The sequence below is a fragment of the Dendrobium catenatum genome, unplaced genomic scaffold, assembly GCF_001605985.2.
Source record: "Dendrobium catenatum unplaced genomic scaffold, ASM160598v2 fragScaff_scaffold_1226, whole genome shotgun sequence".
In the NCBI taxonomy this organism is placed as follows: Eukaryota; Viridiplantae; Streptophyta; class Magnoliopsida; order Asparagales; family Orchidaceae; genus Dendrobium; species Dendrobium catenatum.
This window is the reverse complement of record NW_021319688.1, coordinates 549,250-561,997: the sequence shown is the minus strand read 5'-3', so window position 1 is coordinate 561,997 and position 12,748 is coordinate 549,250. Positions and strand designations below refer to the sequence as shown.

General features: G+C 32.6%; 2 protein-coding genes across 2 annotated transcripts; one reads left to right on the top strand and one right to left on the bottom strand.

Moving 5' to 3' along the window:
* Nucleotides 1-633: 633 nt before the first annotated feature.
* LOC110101838 (20 kDa chaperonin, chloroplastic-like) lies at nucleotides 634-5,398 on the top strand. Its single transcript, XM_020829907.2, has 5 exons — nucleotides 634-929; nucleotides 1,019-1,198; nucleotides 4,339-4,494; nucleotides 4,700-4,777; nucleotides 5,018-5,398. Exons 1-5 carry the CDS (start codon nucleotides 744-746, stop codon nucleotides 5,189-5,191), a joined length of 774 nt encoding a protein of 257 aa, XP_020685566.1. The 5' UTR covers nucleotides 634-743; the 3' UTR covers nucleotides 5,192-5,398.
* Nucleotides 5,399-7,371: 1,973 nt separating this feature from the next.
* LOC110101836 (dormancy-associated protein homolog 3-like) lies at nucleotides 7,372-8,905 on the bottom strand. Its single transcript, XM_020829905.2, has 3 exons — nucleotides 8,633-8,905; nucleotides 8,483-8,561; nucleotides 7,372-7,635 (listed from the first exon to the last, which is right to left on the bottom strand). Exons 1-3 carry the CDS (start codon nucleotides 8,826-8,828, stop codon nucleotides 7,608-7,610), a joined length of 303 nt encoding a protein of 100 aa, XP_020685564.1. The 5' UTR covers nucleotides 8,829-8,905; the 3' UTR covers nucleotides 7,372-7,607.
* Nucleotides 8,906-12,748: the final 3,843 nt, after the last annotated feature.

The following is a 12,748-nucleotide window of genomic DNA, read 5'->3' as shown; positions in this document are numbered from 1 at the left end:
CTCCAACATTCTCCCTCGTATTTATAAAAATACAAATTTGTAATACATTCATCCCCAATTGAGAGGGATAGCATATTTTTGCAATATATCTATATATAGTAATCATTTTAAATTGGTTTTGTCTTATGATTTTTTTTTCATATATATATATATATCTTTATTTTTACTCTCTCTTTTTTTATATGGGTGTGATAGATTTTCATGTAAAATTAGGACGTAAAAATAAATTTTTATTATTGTAAATATTCTAACATGTAAGATTAAATGCGTGAGGATATAATTATAACTAATTAACATCTAACCATAACTAATTAATGGAAGTCTAAGAGAAAAATTGTGAAAATATTCCATTTTTATGAAAGCTTAGTGTTAATAAAACCCTTACAACACACATCTTGATCTTGCGATTCTCCGGAATCATCTTCCGAACTTCTAGAACCATCTCTCTCGGCATTGGACAAATGACGATTCGCTTAAGAAATTCCCCTGGATCACTTTATGCTCCATTGATCTTCCAAAAGGCGGAGGCTTTAATTGCCAGATCAAACGTACGCTATCCATGAAAGAGGATAGCAAATGACCTCTTGAGGAGCATTGGACCAGCCCGCACCAAGATAAAGCTGGTGAGTACCTTGGAGGCTAGAGCTAAGTGGAGATCGCTCGCTAGGGTTTTACCTTCTCTAGCATTTCTGAACAGCATAAGCTTCTCTTCTTTCTCGTTTCACTGAAGGAAGGGAGCGGCGATGGCCTCCATTCAGCTAGCTGGGTGTGGATTGGCTGGAAAGAAGAGCCTCCCATGCTTTGATGGCCTCCGCTGCTTGCGACCTGCTTTCGGTGTTTCTTCGTCGCTTGGAGCTAGCGGAGCTATCCTTGACCGTAGGTGCTTCAAGGGACTTGTTATAAAGGCCGCCACTGTGGTTGTTCCGAAGGTAAATGAATAGACTGTAGATGGTTGATAGGTTAGTAATGTTCATGGATGTAGCTGATATGCTTACGGGAATTTTCTGCTCTGTCATAGTACACCTCAATTAAGCCATTAGGAGAAAGGGTTTTGGTTAAGATTAAGATTTCCGAGGAAAAGAGCACAGGAGGCATATTACTGCCTACTGCAGCACAGACAAAGCCACAGGGAGGTGAGGTTGTTGCTGTTGGTGAGGGAAAAACCATTGGGAAGAAGAAAGTAGACATTAGTGTCAAGGTAATGTTTACTTTTTGACCTTCTTATGTTGCATGCCATGAATTTAGACTTTTATGTTTTTTAATGATCATGTCAACTGCGGCAGAGTACTTCATTTTTAGTTTAGGTGATTGTTGCCTATGATATTTAACTTGTTCTAGTCCTGATTTGATTTACAACATCCTCTGTGCTGATAGAATTTTATTGTAATTAAGGTGAATTCTAGTCTTTTATGGTGATGGTTATGTTCTTTTGCTCTTTTGCTAGTGATTTGATTTATGAGATCTTATGTGATAATTGAATTCATTATATAAAGAAAATTTTTATCTTCGAGCTCTTGATCTAAAATTTGCTGCTTGTTGAGAGGAAAGAAATTTTTTGTTTCCTCTCTATGGATTATTAAAGTACATGCAACATCAAGGTGATGCAAATGTTTTCTTTCACCTTTGTTATCTTATTGTAGGTATGATTTGATAAGGTGTTGGTAGATAACATGTTAACTAGAAATATTATGACATATAAGATGCTATCTAGAGTTATTTAGGAGGTGGTAGGGATAAATCCTTTTCCAGAGAGGGAGAGGGAGAGGGAGAGAAGGAGAGAAGTAATTATGATAGTAGGAAAACTTTGCATGGTAAAGGCTGAAATAATTGTGAGTTACTTGTCAATTTATACACCATGGGCAACTATTACGTTAAGTGTTCCGGAGATGAGGATGCTTAGGTGGATGAGTGGCTTTAATCTTAAAGACAGGATATGAAATGAGCATATATGTGAAAAGGTTGGAGTAGCTCCAATGGAAGATAAGATTAGAGAGAGTCATCTTAGATGGTTTTGTCACATAAAATGGCAGCCTCTGGATGACTCGATTAGGAAAGTAGATATATTAGATTTCGCTTATAATAAGGAAGGTAGAGGTAGGCCAAAAAAGTCTTGGTTAGAAAATGTTAAAAATGACATTTCTTTATCAGATTTAAATGAGAATTTAACTCTTCGCATGACATAATGGAGAAAAAAGATTCATGTACCCGACCCCACAGTGGGATAAAGAGTTGATGTTGTTGTTGTTGTTGAGCAGCTATCATAGAGCCAAAGGATGAACTTACATGGAAGATATAATTATTTTTGTGTTATGGTGAGTAAATTATATTTTTCTTGTGAGAGTTTTGAAAGGTATATTAGCAGAGTCATATAAGTAACATGTTGAATAATAGGAACATATCAAAACTTTTCTCAATCATGATTAGTGATTGGTTTCATGATAGTGTTGACTAGATGGAAAAGACGTGGGTGGAGAGAAGGGGGGCCAGAGGAGGCACGACGCCCCAAAATTTAATAAAAATTTTATATTATTTTTGTATTATCATTATTTATTTTTTATTGAAATAGAAATATAGTTAAATCATCACCTTTATTTTTTTAATCATCTCCTTGTAGCTTTGGTTTTATATGAAAATAAATTATGTTTGGATATTATAATCAAAATTTCATGTTGATAAATTAAAAAAATTAACAATTTGTTTTAAGATAAATGATCTATAAGCTTTTTTAGTTATCATTATTAAAAAAAGGACTATGAAATACATAATAAGATTAGTGGATGAATGATATTTTAATCATTTTATTGATAAATAAATATTTGATTGTATTGATAATGAAGTAATTGTTAAACTTTTAAACAATATGGAAATTAGGCATTGTTAATTATAAGTATTTTTTTACATCTTATATTTTACCTTTTCAAGAAAATAATTACAAACTTTTTTTTTGAATTGCCGATTTTGGCCTTAAGTTTGGATGAAAAAAGTTGAGATAGTTTTTGAAAAAAAATAATTTGTGCCTCCACTAGAAAACTTACCTGGTTCCTCCATTCATAAAGGACTCGTATCCACAAGTACATCCACCACCCCAATCACCATGTCCATGAGTACCATGACTATCTTTAGTGCTAACAATAATGGCACTATGATCAAGGGTAAAAGGAGTAGTTAACTTAAGCCCTAAGTAATGTGTGAGAGATTGATGAATGAATTTGGGATCGCAAAGTTGACCATTAAATTGTCTTTAATAGATTGGAGTGATGGATAGAGGTAATCACATGGGAGATAATAGTTATTTGTGTTTTGTAGTAGACAAGTCATAGTTATTTTGGGAAAATGTTTTAGAAGGCATATTATTTGAGTTAGTTTATTCCTAGTGACATGCTTAGTAGTGGGATGATATATGAACATTCTTTAATAATGATAAGATAATGATTAATTTTTTAGAGTGATGATAAGTTAGGAATCGTTTCCACTATCATGTCCACCACCTTGACCGCTACCACTACGGCCATAATTACGTAGAATACTTTTAATACCAACAACAAGAGCATTGTGGTCAAGAAGGAAATGAAGATGGAGTAGGAAGCTCAATTAGATCTAGAGAACATGAGAGTGTGATAGATATATTGGGGGTCACATGGTTTGGTTGTTGACTAAGCTTGAACATATTAGAATGATGGATAGAGAACTGTGCGGAAAGTAACAATTCAGATCTCCTTATTTTATTTTTGCCAAGTGTTTGGAAGAATGGAGGGATGTTGTTAAAATAAAAAAGAAGCTCATCCTATTTGGTTTTTAAGGTGTTATAATATTTGAATAAAAATCTGTAATACAGAATGGTCTAAATATCAGCTAAAGCTCGTCCTACTTGTCTTAACCCAAATTTAGCTAAGGTTATCCATTTTTTGTATCACTTAACTTTTGGTAATCATATAAATATCTACAAGCTTTATATGATATTTGGACCATTCTGTATGGCAAAGAAAGTGGCCAAGTATTCATTTGCTTGCTTGTCAATGGAAATTGGTTTTTAAAAATTATGTTTTTTTAATGCATTTTATTAAGAGGATTTTGAAGTGGCGTTTGGAGTTGAAAGTCAATTTGATTTTTATTTACTTTTAACCAATTGAAATGAGAGAGTGAAACAGATTACATGTTATTTTTCTAAATCTGCTTCAACTTCCTGCAACCAAATGGGCATGGTGCAAAATCAACATTGCCTATCTATTCTTGCTCCTTAAGGTTGTAGCGTGCGAGAATGTTTCTTTTAAACATTTTTATATGTGAAGTTGTGCTGTTGATATTATGTTTTCTCTCATCTCTTTCTTGTCAATCTAGACCGGCGCAAAGGTTGTTTATTCAAAATATGCTGGAACTGAGTTGGAATTCGGTGGATCCAATCATATAATTTTGAAAGAAGATGACATTGTGGGCGTTCTCGAAACTGATGATGCCAAGGATATACAGCCCTTAAATGATAGAGTTCTTATCAAGGTCTGTTTTATTATTATTATTATTATTATGGATCATTACTGTTAGGTGTTCTTCTCTCATACCTATCTTTTTCCTGTTTGCATTTGAATGGGCCATCCGTTTTTTTTTTTTTAAGCTTAAATGCTAAAATTCATAGATATTTTAGTAGGTCACTTGAAGTCTGCTATAAGCTAACAATTTAATCCTGCATGTTAATTTCATTCAGGTTTCCCTTGCTGAGGAGAAAACTTCCGGTGGCTTGCTGCTGACTGAGGCAGCCAAAGAGAAACCTTCAACTGGGACAGTGAGTAACTTAAGTTGCTTTTTTTAGGTTTTGTTTGGGACGGCTTTCTTACTGCTGCTTAAAGCAGATTTTTAGTTAAAATTTTTAATTTTTTATTAGAAAGCTGTTTTAAGAAGCTTTAAGAAGCAGTAAGAAAGCCATCCCAAATGAAGCCTTAATCGGTGGTCAAATTCTAAAATATAAATTTGCTTTACTTCTACTTCTATGCAGATCAAATTTCATTTTTTCTGTGGTTAATAGGTTATCGCAGTTGGTCCTGGTCCCTACGATGAAGAGGGTAACAGAAAGCCACTAACCATCAACGCTGGAAGCACAGTCCTGTATTCAAAATATGCTGGAAGTGAATTCAGGGGGGGTGATGGTTCAGATTACATTGTCTTGAGAGCATCTGATGTGATCGCTATTCTCTCCTGAGTTTCAGAGTTGCCTGTTGTGTAATGCATTGGCTTTTTTAGGTGAGCTATTACTAAGGTCTTTTTTTTTCTCAGGCATAGTTTCTGCTGTTTTGGATTTGATTCCAAGTTGCTCAAGTCTTCTTCTTCTGTTCTTCTTTTATTTCCGAACTTTTACATGGAACTGTGGTTGGAATTTACTTAATTAAGCATATAGATACTTACATTTTGGGTTTGATGTTAAGTAGGCCTCATTTGGGTGGGTGAGAATATGGTGCTAGTAGATCACTAGGTGCATTTTTAAGCCTGTCAGCATCGGATATATTGGAGAACTAGGGATGCTAATATTTGACACGACCCGAAAACTCAACTCGAACCTAATCCGGAATTAAAATTCCAGGTTAGGGTCAACCCGGACCCGAAACGACTTAGTTTTAAAAATCAGGTCGGTTGTGGGTTGACCGTTTGACCCGAAAACCAAGATTGACCCAAAAAGCGGAGATTAACTCGTTTTTTACCCATTTTTTTACCCAAAAATTAGTAATTTTTTTTTCATGGTCTCGGGTCGTGTTGGGTTGACCCGGACCTAAAGTGGGTCGGTTTGTGTCTAAAAAATTGACCCGTTTGCAAAAAAAATGATTTAGGTTTGGGTTGACCTGAATAGTGCCGGGTCAGTTTTGAATTTGACCCGAATTCGACTCGTGACCCGAAATTGACATTCCTGGAGAACTGTAGTGTTACTAATGTCATAGACAGGAGTCATTATCCCAGCATAGTATAAATTGGCAGGCCTAGGTGGGATCATCGCAGCATATGCCAAAATTGTTTTGTATATCCTTTCATTTGAGCCCTGTCCATCCATTCTATTCAAATGACTAGCCGCCATGCATGGCTTTGGGATCAACACAGCATTTAAAGAAATCGATGCAGTAACTGGACTAGATGTTTGTGAACTCTTAGAAGCGCTGCCCACGCAATTTTGAGATGAGTTGAATGATTATAGGAGACAGATTAGAACAATGGATAGAGCATTGCATAGAGATTTATTCTTCTTGTGAGGAATTTCTTTGAATTTGTTTTGATAGTTTTCCAAGGGTGCAAGCACACCCAAGGTAGAAATTATTCTATGTGGATACAGAGCGTAGTTTATTGTCCGGAGATCAACCAGAGTGTGTCATGTCAGCGGTACCGAGCATGGTATCGAGTGTGGTACTGCGGAAGCTGGGGTGATGTGACACATTTTGGTTGGTCTATAGACTATGTTTGTCGTCCGCACAGAATAACTTGCACATGCCGCAAGGGTTGAAATTGATTTGAGTCGTCAATTTTGGTGCAATATTAGATGTATTGAGCAATGAATGCATGCGTTTATGAATATACAAACATTTATTGGTGTCAATTTATAATCCACTTGGTTAGAGGGCTTTTATCATTAATATATTGTAATGACATAATTTCTCAACTAAGGATATTTTTGATGTCCAAACTGACTTGAAATTTTTAACTGACATGATGCTTATGTATCTCAAAGATGCTCGGGGTTTCACACTATTTTTTTTTTAATAATGAAAGCTATTAAAGGGGTAAAGCCTATGTTTTTTTTTCCCCTTAAAAAAAGTCTCTTCATTGTGCTGACATTCTCTCTTTTCTGAATAAAATGAGAAGAGAAAAAAAAGCTTTTCCTATGATTTTTTTAAGAAGAATTAGATTCTCTTAGCTATGATGATTCTTTAACTATATTAATTTTTTTTAATTACTCAAGTACTTAAAGAGAAATTAAAATAATTTTATTGCAGGATTATTTTAGTTCTTTAAAAAATTGAGAGATCAAGATGATTATTTAATATAATTAGGAATTATTTTGTTTTTTATTTCATAAGAATTAAGGAAAGTCGTAGTCCAATATTATTGGAAAATGATTATTGAGGTTCTCTTTATAATATTTTATGAATTTATTGAAAAATTATTATGAAAAAAAATAATTTAGTTATTATTATAAAAATAATTTATAACATATAAGTTTTTGCCAAATAAAAATATGATTATTGTATGTATGATAAAATAGCGAGAAAATTGTTCCAAAATAATTGAATAAAAAGTCATAACATATTGAATTAGATTTAAGAATTATATTTATTATGAATTTAATACATATGAGAAAATTTTACATAAAAGCATCAGAATTCAGAACAATATGAAAGATGCATAAAATTATTCAAGCACTCAAACTCTCAAAGTTCTTTATACAAATCATCATGAAAACATTTCAAATTCACACAATAAAATTACATCGCATTAAAATGCCACAATCTGCTATAAAGCTCGCACAATATTTTTTACATACTTACCCTTCTGCAGAACACACAATGCTTTATTACTTCTGAAATCTTATAAATACTCTTGCAGATTTATCCAATTAATTTTCTTTTCTCCTTCACTCATCTATCAAGAGCACTGATCACAACCCTGAAGAATAAAACATACTTGATTCAAAATTCCAATTATATGAATAAACTTGTAAAACAATTAGTTTCCCAAAACCCAAAAAAAATTTACATTTTAGCCACATAGATTCTCATATTTACAGCATTTCAATTAGAAATTCAACTCAAAACCCCAATAATTTTGGGATTCTAACCTAAGGAACATGAAGAAATAAAAATTTATTTTATTTGTTAATATAAAGAAATACAATTTAAGTGTTTGAATTCTTTATAATTCATAAATAAATGAATTTAATAAAAATTTGATCAGAATCTTTTAATTAAGATTTGATTAGATTTTTAAATTTTGATGAGTTTAATTTTTAAATAAGTTCTTAGATTGTAAAATTTATTCGAATATTTTCACACAATTTTTTTCAATAAATATTGATAAATCTTTTTTATTATTTTTTGAAAAAAAAATAATGTTATATAAATTATATGAATTAAAAAACCAATTATATCTATATTAAAATTAGTGATGCATATGCATAAATTTTATATTTTATTAAATTCATATAATTTTTTTGACAGTATATTAATATAATTTTATTCATTCTTTTTCTCAATAAAAGTGAAAAAGATAAAAATGTTATCAAATCATCTTTTAATAAAAAAAAAATTAATTTTCTTCCCAAGCAAAATAAGAAAGAAAACATTTTTCCTCCCTAAAATTTTCTTCAATAAAAAAAGCTAGCGAAAGCTAATATCAATTCAAGCTCGCGCAATTCCTTCAAAACAGAACCCTAATCTTCTTCTAAGAACCCAATCTATCAAATCGTGATCGAATATGAAAACAATTATTGATAAAAAATCAGTCAAAGACGAACCAATCAAAGACGGTAGGGTTTCGCGGCTCCGCCACTGTCCTCCGAAGCGGCCTCCTCGAATCTCCCTCCGGCGTCCTCGCTGAAATGAATAATACAATCGTAAAATTATTATAAATATAAAAAAATTAAACAAATACTTGTCGATCTTACGAGTGAGAGGCGAATCGGGACCGCTTGCTAGAAAAGGCTGCTCGCAACCGGCGGTGGGTCGGAGGATAGTGATGCTTCGGGTGACCGAGATGCCGACGGGATCGGCGGTGGAGTAGTAGGAAAAGCGTCTGAGAGTACCGGAGTCCGGGCGCGGGCCGGCGACGGTGTCGTCCCAGGGATGGTTTTGGAGGCTCATCTGAGTTGCGCTTAAGTTGTTGGATGGATGACCTAAGCGGGCCTTTGATTTTTGTTGTAGGTGAGGTAGGAAGTTGTCGGGTGTTTTATAACTCGTTAGTTATCCAGTCGAATGTAAAGAATTTCAAAATATCTCAAACTAAGGGACTTTTATTTCGTCCGGTGTAAGGATGTAGAGGAATATTCGATTGTAGGTAAAATCGCGTCTATATCGAGGTGTACCGAGTTTTTTGACATTCGATTGTAGGCAAAATCGAGCCTATACCGAGGTGTACCAAAACTCGGTACACCTCGGTAGTGAAAAAACTCGATACACCTCGGTATAGGCGCGATTTTGCCTACAATCGGATGTTCCTCTGCATCCGGTCGGAGGACGTAATAATTGCGCCAAACTAAGGCTTTGTTTAGGTCGTCTTCCTTATTGCTTCTTAAAGCAACTTTCTTGTACAAAATTAAAAAATTTTGTACTAGAAAACTGCTTTAAGAATTAGAAAGAAAGCCGTCCCAAACAAAGCCTAAGTCTTAGGACATCATATGCAGTTCTATATCCGGAGACGAATTACAGTGAGTTATGTCATCTGATACACAGTGGGTATATAGTCATAGTAAACAGCAAGGAGGTGACGTGGCATGCTCTGATTTATCTCAAGACGACGTCTGGTGTCAGCACATAATAATTAATCCCGTTTCGTTCGTTCGTTTTTGAAGTCCGCAAACTACTACAATCGAAAGGAAAAACATGCTCTATTCTTGTGTTCGTGAACAGTGCGGTGCTAATATTCACGTCGCGCTGTTTCCGAAAACATAGAAAGTGGAGCGGAAGCACGTGGAGTTCAATTGAGAAAAAACATATACATAATATTGTTTTTTTGAGTTAATAAATAGAGTTCGGTTAGAACTGAATTATTGCATTTTGGAGTGGAAAATGAGTTTTTCGGTTGGTGATGATCTCATACTCGAAAAAAATTTAATTTTTATAATGAGGTGATAAATATTGTACTATTCTGATAATGACTTATCAACGGAGATAAATATCAAATTCAACATCGCCAATTGAATAATTCATCAAAAGCATCTAATTGGGATGAAATGGCCCAATCGGGCTTCCACATCTCTTCAATATTCAATTTCCTTGTTGACCAAATTAATATAGCCATCACTTTCATGAATGAAAGCAAAGGCCTATCTTATGAATATAGCATAATTAATAAAGCTATTATTGGTATAAGTTTTTATGAATATAAATTTATTGATATATCATAATGTTTCATATTATAGATAGCCATAGGCAATCTTAATCTATTGGTAATAATATAGATGTTATCCTAATTAATTGTTGTTAACTATAAAGAAAATTTTCATGAATTATTTTTTTAAATAATCATTTAATCTATTTTATTTATTTTAAAAATCCTAATTTATTTTTTTATAAGAGTAAACATAAAAATTGTTAGATTTATTAAACAATTGTGCTATATGATACGGGTGTAAGTAAGTCAAGTCGGCTCGAGTTCAACTCATTAACGAGCTCACGAGTTGATCTTTTAGAGTCACGAGCTTGAGCTTAGCCTAGCTCGGCTCATAAGCTCGTTGAGCTGTTCAATTAATTTAATTTTTTTTTTAGAAATTAATTTAAATTAGTATTATGTAATATATTGTTTGGGATGGCTTACAGTTTTTACGAATAATTGAATGTAATTATGAAGATGTAATGTGGAAATTAATTTTTTTTTTAAAAAAAAATAGTGATCAAATAGAAGTGTAGAAGTGTGTTTGTGTTCTAAAAATTAAAGACCTTAACTATTTTTATTATTTTCAAATAAGTCCCTATTGTAAGAATCTTATGGCCTAATTTGACATAATTTTTTATTTTTTTAATGAAAAGCACCCCCATTGGTGAGAATTTAAATATTCTAAATAATATTGTTATATGCTAAAAAAAATTTTGAGTTGACAGAGTGTGTTTTACGTCACATATCCTATAGTAAAAGTAGTAAGATGAAAAAAAAATTTATGTAAAAAATCAGGAAGGGATAAAATCAGAGGGTCTGACCCAACAGACATATTCACTGTATCGTAGGTGATACAAGATTCCTCATTTCTTCATCGTTAAAGAAGAGGGATTGAAGGAGGTCATAAATCAAGTGTCCACTAAGTGGCAATTAACACCCAACAATAGGTTTTGATTTTCCGAATAGTGAATATAGAAATCAGATCTCCACAGACAAACAAATATACCAATAGAATGATGAAATATTGTCAGTATTCTAGAGATGGAGATGATTTTTATGTTGATTGTCGGTGGCGATATATGGTTGTGATATGCTTCATAATTAGAGATATTAGCGTGGGTGATTTAGCTAGAATTAGGTTGTTCATATGGTTTGTAGCTACCAACCGAGGTTTAGGGTGGTTGGTGGGCGAGCAAAGTTTGGAACCTCCCATCCCAGGTTCGAATCCCTTCTACTATGGCATTGCCTCTTTGGTGGGGTAAAGTAAATGTGGGCCCGATGTCGGTGGGTAGCCTCTATAGGTTTCACAAAGGGATTAGTTACGCCACCAAGCACTCCCTTTGGAGTGGCTGCAGGTAGATGACCCTGATCCCCCCAAAAATTAAAAAGGTAGTTTGTAGCTCTGATGCTTGATTCTTAGTTGTTTTCTACTAAAGCTTCGTTTGGGGCATTTTTTTTGTTATTGTCTAAAATAGCTTTCTATAATAAAAAATTGAACTAAAAAATTGCTTTAGAAAATTGTAAGAAATATGTCCCAAAAGAAAGTCTAAGTTTGAGCAACTTTCAAAGCTTTGATCCCTGACTGGCATGACTTATGCATGTGTTTTTTAGCGAGTTTTTAATTCATGGTTTTTTATGAAGTTAAAAAGCTATAATTTTTGGCGAAGTCATACAATAATTTCACATGGATAGTTAAAAAATATATATTTGTATAGAAATACTAAATGATTAGACCTAATTTATGTGTTCAAACTTAACAATTAAAAAATATATAGAACTTTGATCCCTTTTAGTAGAAGATATATTGCATCAAAGATATGGAAATTATATAAGTTTGATAGAGAATAGTAGAGGCTTACTTAGGTGGAAGAGTTCAATAAATTTCACATATCCTAATAACTAACTAATTTATAAAATATTAATACTAAGGAATGATGAGATATTTAAAACATGTGAAAAAAATCTAAATAAAAATGTATGTAAAAAAAAAATGCATGGTAAATTTAATATATAAAATACAATATCTACTTATGTAATTACTCATCAAATTGTTCATTCCACATTAATACTATACATGATATGTAAAAAATATATATTTAATATGATTTTAATACACAACATAAAATAAAATGTCATAAAATTAAGTGATATTAAGAACATACCACTCTTACATAGTCTTCAATTCTTTCTAATGAAAAAAATTATATCATGATATTATGATATATATTATATGAAGATAAACTTAAAAGTTATTAAATTTGTAAACACGAATTTAAAAATAAATTCAATAATTGTTAAGCTCATCTTGATACAAATTACATCATAATATTCTAATTGTTACATGTTAGAAAAATTGCTATGATAAAGATCAAATTTGAATGTCTTAGCTTTCACAAAGATCTAACATACAGTGATAATAAAAAGATGGCAATAAACACCAAAATTTTAAGGAGGAAAAAAAAAAGGAAAATATAACGAAGCATGACTAGATGAAATGATCAAGGGTGTAGATAATTCAAAAGTATGCTCACGCCCTCAATTGAAGAAAATGGGATTACAAGTTTGTATTTCTGAAAATATGAGGTGCAATAGTTTGATGATGTTACTCAAGTAGTGATAGTTAGACAATATCTGTTAGATAATTGTGATTGGATGATATTAGTTGAGCGATGAAAGGTAGATAATGGAA

What these genes read in the sequence shown, in the direction of transcription:
- LOC110101836 (XM_020829905.2), bottom strand. Translation starts at nt 8,828, where the DNA reads ATGAGCCTCCAAAACCATCCCTGGGACGACACCGTCGCCGGCCCGCGC. An exon ending in TCCCGATTCGCCTCTCACTC is followed by an intron (nt 8,562 to 8,632) that starts GTAAGATCGACA and finishes TATTCATTTCAG; the next exon opens with CGAGGACGCCGGAGGGAGAT. An exon ending in AACCCTACCGTCTTTGATTG is followed by an intron (nt 7,636 to 8,482) that starts GTTCGTCTTTGA and finishes TTTATTCTTCAG; the next exon opens with GGTTGTGATCAGTGCTCTTG.
- LOC110101838 (XM_020829907.2), top strand. Translation starts at nt 744, where the DNA reads ATGGCCTCCATTCAGCTAGCTGGGTGTGGATTGGCTGGAAAGAAGAGC. An exon ending in CCACTGTGGTTGTTCCGAAG is followed by an intron (nt 930 to 1,018) that starts GTAAATGAATAG and finishes GCTCTGTCATAG; the next exon opens with TACACCTCAATTAAGCCATT. An exon ending in ATGATAGAGTTCTTATCAAG is followed by an intron (nt 4,495 to 4,699) that starts GTCTGTTTTATT and finishes AATTTCATTCAG; the next exon opens with GTTTCCCTTGCTGAGGAGAA.